Below are 21,366 nucleotides of genomic sequence, written 5' to 3' on the forward strand. Positions count from 1 at the left end.
CCGGAAGTGCCATTACAACAGAAGTGCTGATCCGTGGACAAAAAGAGGCAAAAGTGGGCGGGTAAGAAAAGGTGAATAGAAAAGGTTTTTGTTTTCTCTCTTTGCCTCATTTTTATGTTCCCTGTGTAATCACTGCAATAGTGGGGCCTAAATAACAATTGCCCCAGCAGACTCGTGCAGTTGAGCAGTAAACTGTCCTGTCGATCGACACCAGTCGGTTCTGCTCAGGCTTTGCATATCCCGAACGTGCCTATTGAAACATGACAGCAACAAAGATGATCCCACTAAAAACTTACAAGCTTTGGGTGCACATCTGTGGAAATTCACCATTGCTCAACATATAGCAAACAACACATTGACTCATAATGCAGCTTTCAGTAACAACACTAACATAGAAGACCTACTCTCTCTTAATCGAGAAAATGAAGCGCACTTTCATGTAACATCATCAACGCTTCATGAATAATTTTCAAGGAGATTGAGTTCACTTCATACTCCTAAAATAACAAGCAATGCCTCAGATGATTTATAATAATAACAATACTAATTTGAGCTTTTTAGTGATGTCGTCTGTTATTTATAAAGAGTGAAACCGTGTAACACCAACCATAGCGAATCTGCTAATATTCATAAACACTAACACATCTGCTTCCTATTCTTCTTAGGGTAATGATCTGCTTTGTTCCCGAAGCCTAGGCTAATGAGGCGGTCGGGAGTCACACAATTTGGCTGTGAATGGTCGTATTAAGTAAATGGATTTTTATTTCCAAGCCTGACGGATCTATACCATACAAAGTGAATTCTAATGAAGGCGCAGATGTATGTTAGATTTATAGCTGTCACTTCCTCCCGTAGATGCTGATGTGCTGATATTTGTATTGATTAGCTGCAGCGATCACTCTGTTTGCATATGATAGATGAAAGTTGGAGTCACGTGACGCAGAGCTCCTTAAGCAGAAGCAGAAACACTTCGGGAGCTGCATCAGCACTTTGGGACTGTTCGAATGGAGCTGATCAATGACACTGATCGCTTTCTCTGGGTATGACGCGCTAATCTGCACCTCCACATCGCTTCATCCCCTCACAGAGACAAACCCGTAGAGAAATCACACCATTTAAAGACTTGTGCAGGGGAGGAGAACAAGACTGCAGGGCAATAAAAGACTGAACTATAAGCAGGTTGTGAGGCTGGTTTTGATGGATTGCTTCATGTAAATTGGACAAAAGGTACAAACCTGTGTTGAGGAACTGTTTTCTCTGTCACATGTGTGTGTTTCAACAGATCGATTTGGTGGAGAAATGTGTTGCCAAAAGTCCCAAACCAGCATAAATTAATCTGGTTATAGCTATTCTCATAATAATATGCCAAACTAGGTGAATTGGTGAAAGGGCTGGGGGTAAAATGTGTTTTAGTGCATGACCATGGAGAGGTAGTATTTGAAAGATAAAAACCAGTCACTCTCTTTGTGCACTGGGCAATTCTGAGTTTCCTTTAAGCACATTTTCTCACCTTCTTCTTTGCCTCATGGCCTCCAAACCTGTGGACCTCCTTTTCCAGGGAGAGTCTCTTCGTCCAAACTACTTCTATGTGCTGTTTGTTATTTTCTGAGCCGGCAGGCCCTTCTTACTCCAGGAGTCTTACTTTATGAATAAGTAATGCTGCGATGCCTTTAAAAGAGGAAAGTTTTGGGTAGACAGTTTGTGGACTGTGGCAGGTTTAAAATCAATCAACTCTTGCTGTTGTTGGAGTGTTAATGTTTGAGTGCAGTCGATAAAGCTCATGCAGCTGCAGAGAAGCAATGAGCAAGAAAGTTTCACCGTGTTATCACATTATCATATTAAGCCGCACATATGCTCCAGCTCATAATCTAAAGGCTGTAGCAAGGACACTTAAACAGAATGTGCAGTCATATTTCTGTCCAAGTTAAGATTACAAAAGAGTTTCCTGTTTTCTGTCCTTTAAGAGTCTTTACCTTGTGAGGATGAAAAAATCACTACCACCCTAATCCTACAGAACTGCTGTTATTTGCAGTAAACTGTAGGAACAATATTGAGAAGGATCTGGGTGAGAACTTAAACCAGTCGTAGGTCAATCATAATTTTTGCCCAATTATCCCAATGTATAGCTAATAAATTCTTCCTTTGACTTTGAAGAGGGTTTTACTCATGTAATATTTCCCTTTTAATGTTCTCCCTCCAAGTTGTGTTTAGTGTGATTCATGTATGTCTGAGTAATCTTTATTCTCCTGCATTTAAGACGTCATTGTTCAGAGAATTCCCTTTTTCCTCTACCCCTCATACACGCTCTTCTCTGTACTTACTTTGTTCACTTTTGTTGTTTTCATTAAGCAATAATACACATAAAATCAACCAGCATTGTGTAGCCATTTCTTTTTTTTGAATCCACTGCTTTTTACTGTGATCAGTATCTATCCAGTGCTGACTTTTACGATGACGTACCGTTAAGGGGCAGGAAGACATCCGCACTGCAGATCAATAATGCAATTTAAATTAACCAAAATATAAGATAATGATCCACGGATGTCATAGATTATAACTGTAAAACAGACAAAATTATACATATGTCTCCTTTAAATCATGTGTTTGTTTGCCTAAATCTTAGAAATGTGTTTTGTAATATAGCGTTTGTGGCATTGTGGAGGCCTTAGTAATGTCTCCTAATGCCCAGGATAAATATATAAAGCAACTTCCCCCGACTCTTGAGTGTGAATATGGCCCCATCAAACCGCTGGGGAATTCCATACCGCTTTAGCCGTCACACCAATCACCTCGCTCATTCCTTCAGTCAGATATCATCAAACTCAATTTGCTGCAGCGCGTGGTGCAAGCGGCAGTCGTCACGGCAGCAGTGGGAGGAGGTGGCATTCTTCTTCGTTGCTCGGCTCCCGGACACTGATGAGGGCTGATTAGTGCAATCCAGAACACTGTAATACTGGACTCATGAGCAGGATGGAGCCACTTTGTCCCAGGCCATAAACAAAGCACCGCTCGCAGAATAAAAAACCTTTTCAAACCCACTCTACATTAAACCCCCCATGATTAAACCTCATCTCCAAACTATCAGCTTTGAGGAAATGTCACATACAGCACAGTTTATATGTAAAAGGATTTATTGTACTGTATCATATTTTTGCTCCCACAAAAGCTGCTGAATATGTATATTGATCTAGTTGTTTTTATTAATACATTTCGTTTGCTCATAACCTTTGGGATGGGAGGAAGTCTTAAACCCACAGATCAGTTAAAAAAATGTAGTAGAAAGTACAGAGACTGGCTCTCAAATGTAATGAAGTAATAGCAAAAAGTATTCACTGTAAAATGTTGTAAAATACAGACACCGACAATGTACTATAGACAGCACTTTAACGTTTGTACTTGTCTGCCCCCTAGATGTGCGAAACATAGTGTGTGTTTATAGGTCTGTGGTCTACAGCACAGATTACAGTTGACGATGCGCGTGTGCTGCAGTGTATGATTAGATGATGTGATAGTGAGCCGACCAACTGCTAATCTATCCCATTCTTATTTCCAAGCTGATGAGGCTGGAGCTGTCTTTGTCTGACTTCAGTTGTGATAAATACGCTCACTGCTGCACGGCGCTCACTGCACAGCCCTTGCAGTCTTTCCATCTTGATTTTTTCTTCCTCTTTAATCAATGTAGGCTCCAGAGTTCACAGCCACAGGGCAAATCTTAGTCTCCGGTCACGCAATCTCTGGCTTGGAAAAAAAATCATATGCAGAAAAAAAAAGCAATTACAAAGAAATGGATGACACCGAGAGAGCCAACTGTCGGGGGCTGGGTGCAAAGAACAGTGGACTTCTCCGTAAATTGGAAAATTGACACATTTTCTGGACAGGGTGGGAGAATATTATGAGTATGTCTTGATTATATGTCTGTCTAGATTTATTGTGCATTCTAACGTGTTAACTCATGCGATGCATCATGGGAAATTGACATATTAGCCACAGATTTACGCTGATTTGACAAAACACACTCCTTTATATTAAGCATCAAGTCTTGACCTGAGCAAAGGAGGAGTGGCAGCGCTGACATCACACTGTTCAATTTACACATAAAATCCCATCCGTCTGACCCGACACATGCGTTTTATTTAGTCAAAGAGCTCACGTTCAACCCCAGATCTCTGCGGCGCCTTTAGTTTCGTTCCGTGGAGAGAAGAAAAGCCGCACCACTCCTCGTAAACATCAGCGGCAGATCACTCAGACGCTGATGTTTACAAGCGCAGAAGGGAGCAGAGGGGTTGAGTTGAACAACGTGTGCTCCGTGATCAAAATAAAACTTGCCTGAGCGCGCTAGAGAAATGGCCAAACATTTGACCAGACTACAGTAGATGCCAGGCCAACTACATCTGTCCCAAAAAAAAACAGTTACACTGTCATTATGGGCCTTGAACCCTAAACCTGTTGTTTGGTCTTGTACATTAAACATGTGGTCACAGATTCAACATGAAAAACTATGTCTTCACCTAATTGGGTTTTTAATGCACGTATGGATGGAACCGTAACCTAGCTCAATGGTTTGATTGATGGCGAACTGACAAACAACATGTTTTGTACAGGAAAAGGACAGGCCAACAATGGATTTGATTGGACAAATCCTTGTACTGTGTTTAGAAAGTGACAAATCAAAGTAGACTGCTAAATTGAAGTGTGTTTTGGAAATCCCTTGCGAGCTATCGGTGGGAGATCTCGCTTGAAGATAACACATTTTGGTTTGTTTTACATAATATTGTCTGGATATTGTTATCAAAATACTCTTTTTCATCTTTAAGATTTGTGTTGGCACAGTACTTCAGACAATACCCAATACCAGCGTTTGCTACATGCACATGGATGAAAAAAGCTGCTATGATGTGTCTTCATTTCATTTTGTCGAGGTTTGTGTCTGAACAAGAAGCTTCATGCTTCACCACTCGTAGGGAAAAAGCATTTTAGTGAATCAAAATGACTTCTGGGATATTCAGCATGTGTTTGCATTTTAATGGGAAAAGCCAGTTCTCCAATTAACAGTCTTCTGTATAAAAGATAAATCATGCTTTATAAGACAGAAATACATGCCTGTGTATCATCCCAGGTTAAATCTCAAAAGGGTAATTAAAAAGTCGATGTGGGAAGTAAATGTCAAAGTCTTTATGAACTATCAGTTTCTGTTCATAAATACCTCATGGCAGGTACTTAAAAAGTGAAGTAAAAAGTTTATAATGATTATGTTATTATTTTATTGATGATACAAGTGTTGAGACAAAAGCTCAGATGTTTGTGGACGTTAATTACCCTTAATATGGCTGCTCAGACAAACTACAGACAGACCAAGAAAGCACATTTGCCAGAAAGATGAGCCATTATCAGATGACAGTGTGGAGCTGATCCTCTTTTTGCAGCTTGGTCGTAATTGAACCCTGAGCACATTCAATTATTCAGCGGGGCTCATCACGCAGGGTTACAGTTAAACTTACAGTCTGGAGAAGTTTTTTTGTCACCTCCTCATCAATCCTTTATGCTGCTTTCTGCTGCTAAAGCTTGTCATTCGAGTTGGAAGACGTGTAACATCTTAGTATCGTATTCATTCTTCAATAAAGTACATTTCAAGTTTAGTCATAATTCCTTAGCTTTGTAGTGATCACAAGCCTGCGTTTCTGTCCTAAATAAAGCTGGTTATAAATGGAGGTTTGTTTCAGGATGACGATCAAAAAGATGCTAAATGAATATTAGAATCTCTACATAGCTTAAGTAAAATTGATATCCAACATTTTAAAAATACTTTGTGGCACAACCAATCACATACATCTTTATTTTGCTCGTACTTGGAAGATGACTTACAAATACATTTTTAAATTATGCTTTAATACAGTTACATTTCAATTTAGCCAATACATCCCTCAGGCAGCATCAAATACATGCTGTTATTCAGTTACCTGAGTGGGAAACTTATAATGAGTAAATCTCTGAACGTAACTCCTGTTCTTTAGTTTCTTTGTGGTTAAGAAAATACAGTTCTCAATAACATCTCTGTCAAGTTTATTCGGCAAACACAATTACCGCTGGGGTCTGTGCTGTGAAACGGCCTCCAATTACCTCATTTTTCACTTGATTGGTGCAGCCCGACGCTGATCTGGGGAAAAAAACTCAAAACTCCTCGAGAAAAAGATAAATGACTCGATTTAAGGTGCAGAGATAGCGATTAGCGCGGCTGCAGATAAAAGTATGTGCTGGAAATAGCTGTTTGTTGGAGTTTGTTTTTCCTCCTCTTGTTTTTTCTTCTGCCGTTTAAAACCATGATAATGAACGAAAGCGTGTGTAAATTGGATGTGGGTTAAGTTCATGCGCTGTAGCAAGGTGCGTGTCCTTTGTGCTTAATTAACTCTTTGAGAGGATTTAATCTTTTTCTTTTCTCTGTTCACTATACCAACCATTACATTCACAATTACAGACATTTACTTTCTAGTGTGGTCTGCAGGGCTCCATGTGCACCTATGTGGTCTTTGGTTTTGCTTTGGTTTGCACTGTTTAGGGGATTAAAGAGACGGACAGAAACAGGAGCCCAGCTTAACGAATCATTAAAGGTTGATGAGGTGAAATGATGGACAAGGAGGAGAAATGCAAACAGAGAAAATGGAAATGTGTGCTGTGGATGTTACTGGAGGAGGACACACAGGAGGCGCGGCTTGTGCGTGTGAATATCTAATTGCGTCTTTTTAAATGTTAGATTAACATTTATGTAACACAATGTCGCATACTTAAAGCGTACAGTGAAACCCAGGTCACATGTCCACAGGTAACAAAAGGAATGCACTCCTCTTTCATTTCTAGGGCCCATATACTAGACTTACTTTGACACTCAATATATAGATCCTTTTGTCTTGGTAAGCAATATGGCTGTGTGGGCAAGTGCCCTAGTCTAAGCCGAAAACGATATATTTTCCATCAAATATCTCGATTTTGAAGCATCAGCCAGCTGTAATGTAATGTAATGTAATGCAGTTCCTATGTATGCATTTTTCTTATTCATTACAAGCCTATTTTTATTTTAATATCTAAATCAAAATTTATCATACAAATATGACTTTTAGAGTCATAATAATAATAAAAAATAAGATCTATAAATGCTCAGTTCATTTTACCAACACAAAGTCTTCTAAGTGCTGCACGGAGTACAAAATAAGCACAAGCCAAATATGTTAAAAAAAACAGCTTTACATCATGCAGCCGTACAGTTCTTATTGAGTTCACTATGCAGCAAACTTTCATATTAGTAGCTACGGTTTCATATCCTGGCAACAAAGAGTTAGGTGTTAGGGTTAGCAAACAAACATGACTTTTACATTAATTTCTAAGTAAGTACACACGCGCACACACACACACACACACACACACACGTAATATATATTGTAAGTGTCAACACTAGAAATAAACCGTCAAACAAATGAATGTTTGACGGTTCCAAACAGATTTCCAGCACTTTTAAACATTAAAGGTGCTGACTATAGTCTTTCCTAACTTCTCCCTCTCAAACCTGCGTGTGTTGAATAGGTTTTCTCTGGAGTGCGGCGCTGAGATGGTGAACTGTGCTTTACAGCCACGAGGCTTGTGGTGGATGCTGCCTCGTTTATGAAGAGCCCTGCAGTTCTTTTGTTTCTCATTCACACACACATCTCACATGGTCGTCTCAACAGTCAAGGCTGCACTTTCACTCCCAGTGCACATAAATCTGCTTGGCTGCTGATTGAAGAAAAAAGAGTGCAGTAAAACGGAAAGCAACAATCCACAGGGGGATTGACTGACCTGCTTTTTTATGGTTATGAACTATATTTGTTGTAGTCATTTCTGTTGCTGGTGGCTGCCGAGCCGCTGGTGGAAGGTCTGATTTTCTTGACCTTGGTTCTTTGCAGGGTTCTTTTATCTGCTCACACTCTGACGGCTTTGAAAGTGGATGTGGAAGAGAAGGGGGACGGTCAGTGAATAAAACAGGCGTTATCTCAATATTCAAGTTCATCTCCTCAGATTTGCTGCTCCTTTCCTACATCACTGAGTGCTAATGTGCCGTCACTGAGCTACACTGTGGCTGCAGGAGGCCAGCAGAACTACTGAATTACTCACACGCTTCCTGTTGGAGATTTATTTTTAACCCAGAAGAACTGAGGCAGTCTAGTGTCTATATTCTATACACATTTTACCATTGGTTATAGTTATAAAACATCTCTAATGGATGTATATGAGTAATGCCGTCTTCTACAGCTGAAAACAGACAGAATCCAGATAGATAGATATGTCTTTACATCTATTATAAAGATTTGATGGAGCATAACTACATATTTTTAATTGTAGGCTCAGGTTACAATTTACAAAATGCTTTCAAGTGAAATTTTAAGAAGAATTGTTCTGAACCATAAATAAAGTTTATACTAATGGATTGGGTTAAAGGGTTGGGGGTTAGTGTGGCCCTTAATCACTGCACACAGAAAACACACACACAACTGTGAGCGAAATGAATGCCCTTTTCTCTGAACCAGAATAGACCAAGGCTTGTGGGGATGTGTGGCTTTTGTGAATACTTTGCATGTTGTAATGTTTTATTTCCCTCTGTTACTTAAATGAGGATGATTTACAGAGGCAATATTACCTGGGCTTTATTAAATTCTGTCCAAGAAAAATCACAGTGAAACATGTTTCCTAAATCTCCTGCATGTCCCCTATCCTCACTGGCCATTATCACAATAATAATGACTTTATTACTCATAATAGTAAATAGCCTGTGGCATAAAAAGATTCACAAAAAACAAAGAAACAACATTATTGCCTTGTAAGATTATGTGAGGCATAGCTGCTTCTATAGGCTACATTTTAAAACGAAAATGTATTTGAAATTCAAACTATTGCGCAACATTAATTTAAAGGATTTATTGTCTAACTTAGTCCCTACTTGCTTGTCATTCAGATTGCTTTGACTGATTTTTTTTAATTAATTGTATCTATCTCTTTGGTGACAAGGAGGTGATTGTCACCAGGCAAGGTTACAGGTCAGACCTGTGGAGAGGCGACCCTGCTCAGAGAAAAGTAGTTTCAAGTTTCATGGTATTTTTGAGCAATATAATCACACATGGAGATATAATGTCCAGGATTTACTGGAGCAGTGTTGTGCAAAGAACCCTTTAAATAAATGCAAGATAGATTTACTTTAATGCCATACTGTGGAACATGCAGGCAGGCTGGGGTCAAGGTACACTTTGTCCTCTGCATTTGACCCCGGCCCCCTTCAATGCCCATCTCAAGCTTGACCTGGTCTGGAGGATTTTCCCTATTTTGCATGTTTTGGGGAGAAACATGCAAACTTTACACAGAAAGGCCTTGGGTTTCATTCATAAAACTTTACGTGGAATTCTTACTAAAAGCAAGCTTGCTCATCTTGCTAAGCACAGATGGACTTTTTCCTCATTTCTGAAAACCCAGAGGTGCAAACTTCAGCATTTTTTGACCGGACCGCTCATTTTCACATCTTTTTATAGATCACAAACTTATCACAGAAAGTTGTGTGTATAATAATTTTGTATAAATAAGACGCCTGGACACCCCGGTTGCAGAGCAATGGAGTTACAGAAGTTACTTATTGCATCTGCAGGTCATTGAAGACTTTTCAAAGCCCAAGGATCAGAGGTCAACACCTGAGGTCAAAGGGCAATGCTGAAACACAGAGTGACACATTATCTGTCTTGTCAGCTAGTCATATTTAAGTGTTTAGGCTCTGAATACAAATGGTTATTCATCTTCTATTTATCTATGTATTTAGATGGTGCTCAGTCTCTGTACAGTAAAGCTGGTCTGATTCCGGATCGTTCCTGTTCCTTTTATTTCAGCTTCACTTCATCAAAGACTAAACCAACAGTCGTGGTCTAGTGCCTTCTGTGAGGGAAATTAGTTTTTGTAACATTGTGTAATACATTTTTAGACAGCGCTGCTCGTGTTTGAGTGGATATATGTGAGAGGCAGGCCACAGCATCGTGAGATCCTGCTCTCTGCCAGTCATTGCCCAGTTTTATTCCAATTTTACACTATAAAGTTAAACATAAACATGTTTTATAGAGTTGGAGCTTTTGATTAAGGTTATGGTGATTGCTGCTGGTGTAGCTAAACATGTTCATAAAAGTTTGATTTCTTAATGTTGTTGGATTGAAAGTTACGTACATCAAAGGCTCAGTATTTAGCTTTCTACTGGTACATCTGGACACCTTTCCATTACTTTTAATTCTATATAACTGTATTTATACAACTATAGACCACTCTCATTTTTACATTCATGCACTGAAAAGTGAAGCAGTTTGTTAATTAGGCTTTAAGCTTGAAAAAACTTGCTCATCATAACATTATGAAGAACATTTCCACATATGTTATGTCAGATTTGTTTCTTTATAAGTCCAGTGTTATACTGTGAAGCCTGCTACTTGCTCAACAAGGATCTTGCATCAGCTCTGAGACATTCTGTCTATCTAAGTCATCACATTACATTTTATTAAAACAAGGTAATAATTGTTTTGCTAAAGTTCTCCTTAAATGTACAGTCCATTTCCAGTCTGTCCATTTCTCCCAACTCTGGAGGCCCAGTTTGCACAGACATATTATGAAGGTCGCCTGTCGGCTGTCTACTGTCATTTCGTCACTGTCAGCTGGGTTTTGTCAGTGAACTGTCAGCTCTTACTCTTCAGCTCCAGCACTGGACCGAGACGGGACAAGTGTAAAAACAGATGTAATTAAAGGCGACTGTCATATTTTCACATTTATTTGAGGAGACGGGACCAGGTGACAGAATGACAGTAAAGTGACTGTCCACAAGGCCAGGCAGAATGACACAGGTCACACTCAACCACCAATAAGCATGTGGTTATATCGCAACAATACTCTGTGATGCCCAACACTTGGAGCTGGGGGTCACAGGTTGGACCCATACACCAGTTGGAGAATTGCTGGAGAAAAAAAAAAGTAACTATCTGCACATAACATCTGATATATCATTTTGAATGAATGTAAATGAACGACAAACCCTGAAATTAGAAACAAAAGTCATTGATTTAGAAAAACAGCTATTTCTGAACTGCTGTAAACCTTATCAGAGCTGCTGCAGTAGAATAATGAACTCCATCAACGACATGCTGAGCCACCAAAACCTCACAGACTGTTTCTCTTCCTCCAAGCCTCCTCTCCTGGCGTTAAAGGGCTTTGCCCCCACCAATAAAACACCAAGAAAAACATCTCAAACATTCTGATCCAAATGCTGTCTGTTGATTCAGTAATCAGTGGAGCAGTTTTAACCCTCTGGAATGCACTGCACTTGATTTTAACTGTCTTAAAAATTTAAAGAAATGTAACTAGTTTGTTTTAAACTGTGTGTCATTCCTCAGTTTCCTTACGGAAAGGACTTTTCACAGCTTTCATTCCCAGAGCAGAGTATTGTTGTCATGGTAGTGCTAACATCCACTAACACCAGCATTATATCTTGGTTCATAGACAATAAAAACTAGATTATATTAGACAGCACACTGCGGCCTCATCTTGCCTTTACATTATATCTGTAAGTAAACTATTTCACTTTAAACATGGATACTGTCCCTTTAACACCTAATTATTGCTTTAAGATAGAAGGAAGGTTGCATGATATACTGCATTATATTTTATTGTCTTTTTTGTGTAATAGCTCTTTTGGATTATTTCTTATTTGTGCAAAGAGCACATCCAATGAAGGTTACTTTTTGAGGGCTACAGTCGCTGAAATCTGTTTTCAGATCTTTGAAAGTAATTTTTTCATCTGTGTTTTCTCTAAGCTGTCTAAGGTATTAGAAATAACCTTCATCTTTGTTTTTGCTGACCCAGGGTCGTAGCTAATTGAAAAGTTTTGCCTCTTGGCAGTAAACCAGTAGTGTGTGTTAGTTAAAGTAGCCGAGCTGCGCCTATTAGCGGCTAATGACTGTCATTCGCTGGAGGTTGTGGCTCCCTCCATCACTCACTCACTCATCACGCAACATTAGAGCTGCATGTGGGGACGCATATCAAACACCTGCATCAACAACAGGTGGAACAGTAAGCAAACAGACATAATATTTTTTTATAATTAAAATATCTTTGTAAAAAGGTTCCTGGAAGCATTTAAAAAAATAATAATAAAATAAATAATTGCCTTGAGATAGGATTTTCTCATTTAGACTGAGTTACAGTCTGTACATTACATGTAAATTATAACATAACAAAATGTAGAATTTTATACCTGGTCCACTTCATTAGAGATGTCAAAATATTGTATAAATATTTCATTTAACAATGATTTATTTGAATTACAAGTGAAGTTTTTCTGAGATTGAAATATGTCAAATGGCAACAACAAATGGATCCAACAAATTATCTTAAGCTTATTCCTGGACTATTGTAGATCTTACTTTTTCATAGTTTTCACGTCATCAACTTTGGGAATTAAAAAGTATTATATCTCTGGCTCCCATAAATCATTTAATGTTAATATCCTACAAATGTGAAAAGTGCAGACAAATAATGGTTGCGTTTTATACAAAGTCCAAGGCTCTTTTCCCTTGTGTGCAGTTAGCCTTCTAAAAATGTCTCTTAAGAACACTGTATTTAATCACCTTCTGATTGTTATCTTGTCTTAAACCAAGCGGACACAAGACGACACTGTTCTCTGCAGATACTTGGCTATTGTATTCAGCTTTTCTCCTCCTCCACGTACTCCTGCTCGGATGGACTGTTTATTAACAGAGCTGGCAAGGGGTGCGTTCACAAACTTACGTAATGACCAGACCAGGACTACATTGGGACTTCACTGGACTTGACAGGTTATTGCTGTGACGTTCATTTACAAGGGCCATTAGAATCCTCATTATCTGTGAAAGTTGTTGTGTGTCAGAATAAAGTTGCGGGAAATCCACAAGGACATTGATACGATGTGCAGAGGTAGAAACTATCAATGCGCATCAAAGTATATTCTTTTTTTAATGGCGTTGCTCCCATGTCAGGCTTAGGGCATGCACCAGAGACCAAAACATTTTAACTGTTGAAGGTTAAAAATGTTCCATTGTACATAATAGGCCTTGTGTTGTTTCTGCATCATAATATGCTCCGTGTTACGACCCCTTTCGACATAATAAAATGTTTTATTAAAAATAATCAAATATGCAAAACAAACCTGCTCTCGTGAGATTTATCTGTTTGTAATGTAGGTCACTGTCTTCTCTTGATAAACGAGGGGTTTGACTCAGGTCAAAGGTCAATGGAATCAAGGTCTTTGTCCTTTCATGCCAACTGTGAGCTGTGTGTTTAACATGAGTCAGATGCTTAAAAATAGAATAATGAATGAAATATATGTCATGGCCCTTTACTCTTGGTCTCCTTGCAGCTTAACCAGGCAGACTGCTGTATTTGAGGAGGATTTATGACCATCTTACATCTTTGCAAAGGTCAATTCCTATTTCCTTTCCCAATGCTCATATTATCCCAGATCTGATCCCCAATCTTACAAAAACAGCATTTTTCAAAACAAAGACCTCTCTCCAAAGACAAACTATGTGAAACTTGACAGGATAAAGTAGTGTTCTGAGACAGTTATATAACTCAATCACTTGAACAAAATTTTTAGAGGGAAAAATGCAGGTTTGCCTTATAAATACTGGGATTGTTTCTTGCTAACACATCACTTGTAAAGCATTGAGCTCAAGGGACAAAAGCTACAGCATGTAAGTTTAAATCACTTTTACAATGTTTACAAGCGTCCCCAGCTTTTTATCACCAAAGCACTTACAGACTGTTGCAAGGGCTCATAAATTCAGAGGCATCACTCGTGCATCTTGGGAATTGTAGTCTATACTGCTCGAGTTTGCATAATAAATGGATGTTCTGTCGCAGTAAAGCAGTTGTGGTTAATTATACATTGCTGTATGTGTTTTCAAAAAAATATATTTTAACGCTCTGATAAAATGTTGAAGAAAATGCTAATTTATAATGAATGGGCCTCTCATTAGGCAAGAAGCATTTTCACACTTCTGCAAAAACCTGTAATGTGGGACTGGGCTATTTGTCGAGCGCTCTTTGTTAATGGCACAAGGCATTTGGTCAGAGCGAAACATGAATGATTTAGGGTCTGGTCGCTGCAGGAATTCACTTTATGAAACGTAAAAAACGCAGCACCGTTAATGCCCCTCGCAGACTCTCTCACAGCGGATTATGTGCTGTTGCCGTACGCAGTTTTGTTAGATACTGGGGCTGGTGTGTGTTTGCTGATCCACTGATACTGTAGCTACGGTACAACCAATGACTAAAAAAGAAAACTTATTTTGAAGATGACATAAGATCAGAAAAGGTTTATTGCCATTGTCAATGAACAGAATTTAAAAAAAACTTACTTTGGTGATTCGGTCCAACATAAAAACAATGATAAAACAACCTAATTTAATCTAAGTAAAAAAGGAAAACAGTTCTAAATCTGCTATAGGATTAGAATAAAAATAGTCTATAAGAGAAAAATAAAAATAGGCTTTCTATGTACACAAAATTTACAGTTACATTTACAGATGTAGTGCAGAAAGTGAACAGTGCAGGTAGTGATTCAATTATAGTTAAAGTCACAGTGTTTAGAAGTGTCCAAGAGTCCAACGGCATTGGGAAATAAACTGTTCTTGTGGCGGGAGGTTCTTGTCCGGATGGACCGTAGCCTCCTGCCTGAGGGGAGTGGCTAAAATAATCCGTGTCCAGGGTGAGAAGTGATCTGACCTGCTCGTCCCAGAGCCTTGGAGACTTACAGGTTCTGCAGAGAGGGAAGTCTGCAGCCGATCACCTTCTCAGCAGAGCGCACATTGCGCTATAGTCTCTCTTAGTCCCTGGCTGTGGCTCCAGCGTACCACACGGTGATGGAGGAGGTGAGGTTGGACTCAATGATGCCCGTGTAGAACTGCACCATCATCTCCGCTGGCAGCTTGGCTTTCCTCAACTACCGCAGGAAGTACATCCTCTGCTGGGCCTTCTTGATGAGGGAGCTGATGGTGAGCTCCCACTTGAGGTCCTGAGTGATGGTGGTGCCGAGGAAGCAGAAGGAGTCCACAGTGGAGATGGGGGAGGGGAGGCTGGGGGGCTTCTGACTGTCCTGAAGTCCACGATCATCTCCACTGTCTTCTGGGCGTGGAACTCCAGGTTTTTACCGCTGCACCAGGACACCAGCCGGTCCACCTCCCTCCTGTATACAGACTCATCCCCGTCCCAGATGAGCCTGATGAGGGCGGTGTCATTTACAGAGTCGTGGCTGGAGGTGCAGCAGTTTGTGTACAGTGAGAAGAGCAGGGGAGAAAGTACACAGCCCTGTGGAGTCCCTGTGCTGATAGTCAGAGTGTCTGAGACATTATTTCCGCACGCACTGCCTCTGATCCGTCAGGAAGTCAGTGATCCACCCCCAGGTGGAGTCTGGCATGCACAGGAAGTTAGAATATTAGATGAATGACTAGAAGAAATTACAGAAAATGTTATATGATGAATGAAAAAGTCCTTTCAGTGATGACACAAAACTGTTTGTATGATTGGTTCTATTTGACAAAATTCCAAATACATTCATTATAATCTAACAAATTATAACATAAATCCATCAGTTTTATTAGTTTTATTGAATAGCAAACTGACAAACAGAAAATTCATAATGATTTTAAAGTTACAAGCTGGGGAACTAGTTTAATTGTCATTTTTTTAACTGAAGTTCTCTTGCACTTGTGCACCAACTGATCGTGTGATGCCAGATGTTTACAGACGCAGGATTAACGGTTGTCTCTAATTTCCAAAATAATACTGTTTGCAAAGAAAAATATTTAATTCCTACTTTTGCCTACCATGCATCTCAAGAGCAGGCAGACAATTTACTGCTAGTGACTATTGTGACCAATATAGGCTACTCTAATGTGTGCATAATATTGTACATCTTCTGCATTTAAAGTTTGGAGTGTGGGAGGCTTTTCTCTTGTAATAGAACTGCAAGCTAACGTTCACATTATCATATGCAGCTGTATTCAAATGTTCAGTGCAGTCAGCATGGATGCAAATAAGCAGTGAGCTGGAGTTGATTTCTCTGGTGCTTTTGAGCTGTTTGTTTCTGGTGATTCCACAAGGCAAGATCATTTACATGGGATGCAGGTGGTCTTTTATTTTTATCAAACACATTTATTGGCGTGACAGTTTTATTATAGCAGTTTTAATTTAATTTATGTACTATTCACAAATCTTGAATGATTACTCAAATGTAAGTAACAAAAGTACGCAAGAAAAGCTGTTGGGGGTGTAAAATCTGTGTTAAATTGTCAAAGTGCTGCTGTTAAAGATTAATCATAATCTCTTAACAGAAAAGAAAGATGCTTCATTGGTTGTTTTTAAATGGTGGATCATAGATAATACATAACTGTGTTTGAGTTCAGTACTAGCGGCTAATCCGTATGCACAATAATGGCCTTACTTCATTAATAATCCAGGGCATACCTTAGAAGTGCCTTCAGGGGCCGAGTTTTAATCTCCAGCCGATCCGCACTAATCAATGATCGTCTATTCATAACACATTACTCGTGTTATGAATAGTGCTGACGGCAGCAAAGGGTCGATCCTCGCGGCTGATTGAAGTGAAATAGTAGTATGTGGGCACTTTGTGTCTAACTGATCAAAACTCACTTATTAAGATGCTTTTTCTGTCCTTAGCCAGATTGCGCTAGCTAAAGTTTTCCAAAGACCTTGACAGTACTATTCAATTGTAGCTGCTGAACAACTGTGAGCTGACAAGGGGACATACTCTGATTACACAATTTCATTAAAAATACTGTCTAGATTTTTTGTGTCATCAAGATGCTTCATGGTTACGAAATTAATTTGTTTTTAAAGGATAACAAAATGCTGATGAGGAATCAAACATGTTCAATGATCTAAATGACAATAAGTCTTAAAAAACCTTCTGCGTCACTGACCCATCATCTTCATCATGGATCATACTACGCAAATGAGCTTGGGTCATTTTTATTAAGACAAAGAGAAAGTAAAGTAAGTTGTGTTTCTGATCAGTGGTCAGGTGACAGTAGTTTGTGACAGTGAATGATCACATGGGCCCTAGTAGACAGTCTGATCCAATCAAGTGCTCCGACCTTGTGCACGAAACAGAAAAAAATAAAAAAATAAAATACTAATTTAGATAATCTTTCATGCCACCTTTTCACACACAGTATAATTCAATGAAAAAAATATACTTCAAGATACTAAATTTCAGTAGGCTTCCACTATTATCATTTTAGTAGTCACTAGTTAGTGATAATTCTTTTTCAAATAGTCATTTCTATTGTTTGTCATTTACAGTTTTTAAACACATTTTCACATTTTAAAAAGATGAATATAAAAAGACTGCAGACTCCAGACTGAATGCTTCTAGATCGATAATATTTACAAATAGCAAAAAAGTACAATTGGTTGGGCCGTCATATTGGATTCTGTAACTTCCCGATTCCGTATATGAACTACGGTAGTGCCGACCGTGTACAATTAATTGATAATTATTTTTCTCTTTTTTTTCTTTTGATTTAAATATGCCCCTCTCTTTTTTGAAAGGAGCCCAGCTCTATTTTTCATTGTGGTTGAAACGTCAGTGATGCATATGAGAATCCATAGCTCCCTCAGGTGGTCACTCACTGAACTACATCTTCATTCATAACAAAAAAAACTGCTTGCCTCAGCACTTTTTTTTTTGCTGATTCAGAAAAATATTATTAGTAATAACTATCAATAGTAGAATTAGATTTAGGTATGTCATTCATTTTAATATTTGTATTGGAGTTTACATTCCAGGAGGCACCAATTACAGAGATTGCTAACTGTGCAATTTTTTCTGCATAAAATGTCCATATATAACCATTATTATGGAAACTAAGCCCTGTTTTGCTTCGCAGATATGGTGACATGGTCCCAAAGACCATCATGGGGAAGATATTTGGCTCAATCTGCTCTCTGAGTGGAGTACTGGTCATCGCTTTGCCTGTGCCCGTCATCGTGTCCAACTTCAGCCGGATCTACCACCAGAGCCAGAGGTCCGAGAAGAGGAGAGCGCAGAAGGTAAAACTCTTAAAATACGTTGCTGTATTTGCTGCTTGCGTGTAAGATGAAAGAGAGAGTAGACACAAAACTCAATGTACTTTTTCAGTCTAAAATACAACCAAGATTTTTTACAGAAAACACTTGATGGTAAAAAGTAAATAAGAAAACATAAGAAAAAACATTTATTTTATATATATATATATATATATATATACATATATATATATATATATATATATATATATATATATATATATATATATATATATATATATATATATATATATATATATATACATACATATATATATGTGTGTGTGTGTGTGTGTATGTTAAATTAAAAACAAAGAATATTAATGACATATAATGATAATACATTTAAAACTGTATTTTCATTTAAGAGAAAAGATAGGACAAGGTGTCTGCAGAATTTTCTATCTTTGCTTTTATATACATTCTATGACTTTGCAAATATATTATAGGAAACACTTACAGCCCTCAAAAAGCACATGTTTGAAGCCTTTGTGCAATTATTATAATATTGATTGTGAACATTACACTTCCCCTTCACTTGACGAGAGTCAATTGTTGAGTCAGATTTCTCAGAACATGGATGTCTTCACACACAGAAAACCAGGCTTGCTAGAATACATGGCGTGAAGAGCGGAGGAGTCAACACTTATTTGCAGTGCAAACAAACCCTGCAGCAGTTCAGAGAGAATGAGGAGGGAACTGTGGAAATGCAGTTGTCGACAGGTGGTGCTGGTGTTTTTCTCTCCTCCTTTGTTTTATGTAGTTCTCCTCTTTGTGACATACTGACCTGCTGCAGGCTGCTGCATGCTGATGTCAAGAATTAACCACAAGAGAATGGCCTTCTTCTTCAAGGGACATTCAACAGTATCTAACTCCACAGAAACATATTCACACAGGATCCATGTCAGTGATAGATTTTGATAGCTTCAGATGAACAGACACCTTATGTGCTTCTAACTAAATATAAAAAATATAAATAATAAGTAAGTACTTGATCGCTCCTAAGAATGTCACAATATCAAATACGCCCCTTCAAGAAATTATTTGTCCAAGTCCCTGGAAAGATAGAGTCATCACACAGGGACCCCACATTAATCAATAACAATAGGCCAATCAACATTTTGCCAGTCATCTCAATAGAAGCTGAAAAGTGGGTTGCAGAGATAATTATTGAGCACCTAAACACAAGCATCTACAATCTAAGTCCCTAAGTTCCTAAGTCCCACTCTACAGAGACTACTCTGTGTAACCTAGTCGATCGGTGCAGGGTTCATCAGCCTGTGTGTGTGTGTGTGTGTGTGTGTGTGTGTGTGTGTTTGTGTGTGTGTTTGTGTGTGTGTTTGTGTGTGTGTGTGTGTGTGTGTGTGTTTGTGTGTGTGTGTGTGTGTGTGTGTGGTTGTGTGTGGTCCAAGGCCCAATATTGGGGCCATTGTTATTTAGTAAATGAATTAATGATTTGCCCCAAACACGTTCATCAAATGTAGCTTGTCAGTTGTAATGCAGACAATGCTGTTCTTTATGTTCACTCCAAAAATAAGCTGCAAGCTGCACATGATCCGTTTGCTAATACGTTGCTATGTCAAAAGTAGCAAACTGGTTGCAAAGTTCACAATTACATCTAAATATCTCAAAGTCAGTTGGTATGTTATTCTCAAAAAAGCCAGGCATGGATACAGACCTAGATGTATTTGTGCTTGGAACAAAATTGAGAATTGTCTAAGAAGTATTTAGGAGTTGTGTTGGACCAAAGCTATTATTTAAACAACATGTCAAAAAAACAATTAACAAAATCTGATTAAGGCATTTCATATTTTTGTCGTATGAGAAATAATCTTAGAGATCATGACCAAACAACAGTAAAATCTTTCATTTTCTTTAAATCGCATTGTCTTATGTGGTACTATTTCTCAAATTTGTGACCAGATTCAAGAAATTGAAAATTAAGAAACTTTCTGAGTGAAAATAAAATGACAAAGTGACATCAACAGCCAGATTAAAAAGTACTTTAACTTTAGGTGTGGTTTCAGGTCAACCTAATCATCTTGACATCCCTAATTGCCCCTATAACTGTACATTTGCAAAGACATTGAGTTGTGCCGTCACTGACCACGGGACAAATCTGAAACTGTTTAAGTCCTGACGCTTCATTACACTTGTTTATGGACCTTTTCTCTCCAACACACCAAAATATTGTACAGAACTAACACATTTCTCTTCGTCTTTGTTTGTTTGAACTGCATTGGCCCAGACGTGACTCAACTGTTGACTTACCTGTTCATGGCATCACCACTACGACTCCATCAGCCTATGGAGACGAGTCACAAAGCTTGTTGTCAATAGTAACGCGGCGTGCACAGTGGCGTGAATCAAAGAGGAACTGTGGCCTTTGAAAATGCATTGCAACATTGTATTCGGCAACCCTTTTTACTGTGATTATCCAGTTCAAATGTTTAGTCCTGCTCTGTATAATTTGAGTTTTTGGTGAATATGGACTAAGACTATAGACTAATTACACTTTAAAAGCAAACAATAGACTTTAGATTACACTTTAAAAGCAAACAATAGAAATAGAATAAAAGGAAAATGCTTGTTGATTTATTTTATACCGTCTACATTTGCCAAACAATTGTTACATGTGTAGAATAAAGTGTTTTGTCACTTGAAACAGATGGTCTGGAGGCCTGGCTGACTCAATTGATTTGTGTTTTTGCTCTCAAGGCCTCGAAAGAAGCCGGGAAAGCCCTGGTGTGTAAGATCAACCCCAACTTTGAGGAGCATCACCATCATCTGCTGAACTGCCTTGAGAAAACCACAGTAAGGAAACACTGAAACACACTATTAAACTAATCGATAAAAGCTACAATAACAGTGGACCTTTCTCTGTAGAACCATGACTTTGTCGATGAGAAGACATTTGAGGCCAGTTTCAGGGATGAGATTCTGGTGAAGCAACTTTCCCGCACCTCCTCCATCTCATCCCTCTCCACAGCAAATGGCCTGACCTCCTGCTGCGCCCGGAGGAAGAGGAAGACCCTCAACGTCCCAAACTTCAACATGTTAGTGGGTCTACAGGGCAACCAGGAACTCAGCACCATACACATCAGAGAAAGACCTCTGACCAACAGGCATGACTGTCCACGCATGATCATTCACTTACAATTGATCTTATGTTCGATCTTATTCTATGGATGATGTTTGAGC

At 38.7% G+C, this 21,366-nt stretch overlaps 1 protein-coding gene across 2 annotated transcripts in view; it reads left to right on the plus strand.

Moving 5' to 3' along the window:
• Nucleotides 1–21,366, plus strand: part of kcnd2 (potassium voltage-gated channel, Shal-related subfamily, member 2) — a 44,772-nt gene that overhangs the window by 20,701 nt on the left and 2,705 nt on the right. The window contains exons 2-4 of one of the 2 annotated variants that reach the window (XM_072453956.1): nucleotides 17,988–18,150; nucleotides 20,884–20,979; nucleotides 21,052–21,221. In XM_072453956.1, coding sequence (XP_072310057.1) covers nucleotides 17,988–18,150; nucleotides 20,884–20,979; nucleotides 21,052–21,221 — 429 coding nt within the window. Of the gene's footprint in view, nucleotides 1–17,987; nucleotides 18,151–20,883; nucleotides 20,980–21,051; nucleotides 21,291–21,366 lie in introns of both variants that reach the window. The other variant, XM_072453955.1, reaches the window with a different exon arrangement.

This window comes from Eucyclogobius newberryi, unplaced genomic scaffold (assembly GCF_026437365.1).
Source record: "Eucyclogobius newberryi isolate DKJ021-1_F unplaced genomic scaffold, fEucNew1.0.hap1 SCAF_2, whole genome shotgun sequence".
NCBI classification, from domain to species: Eukaryota; Metazoa; Chordata; class Actinopteri; order Gobiiformes; family Gobiidae; genus Eucyclogobius; species Eucyclogobius newberryi.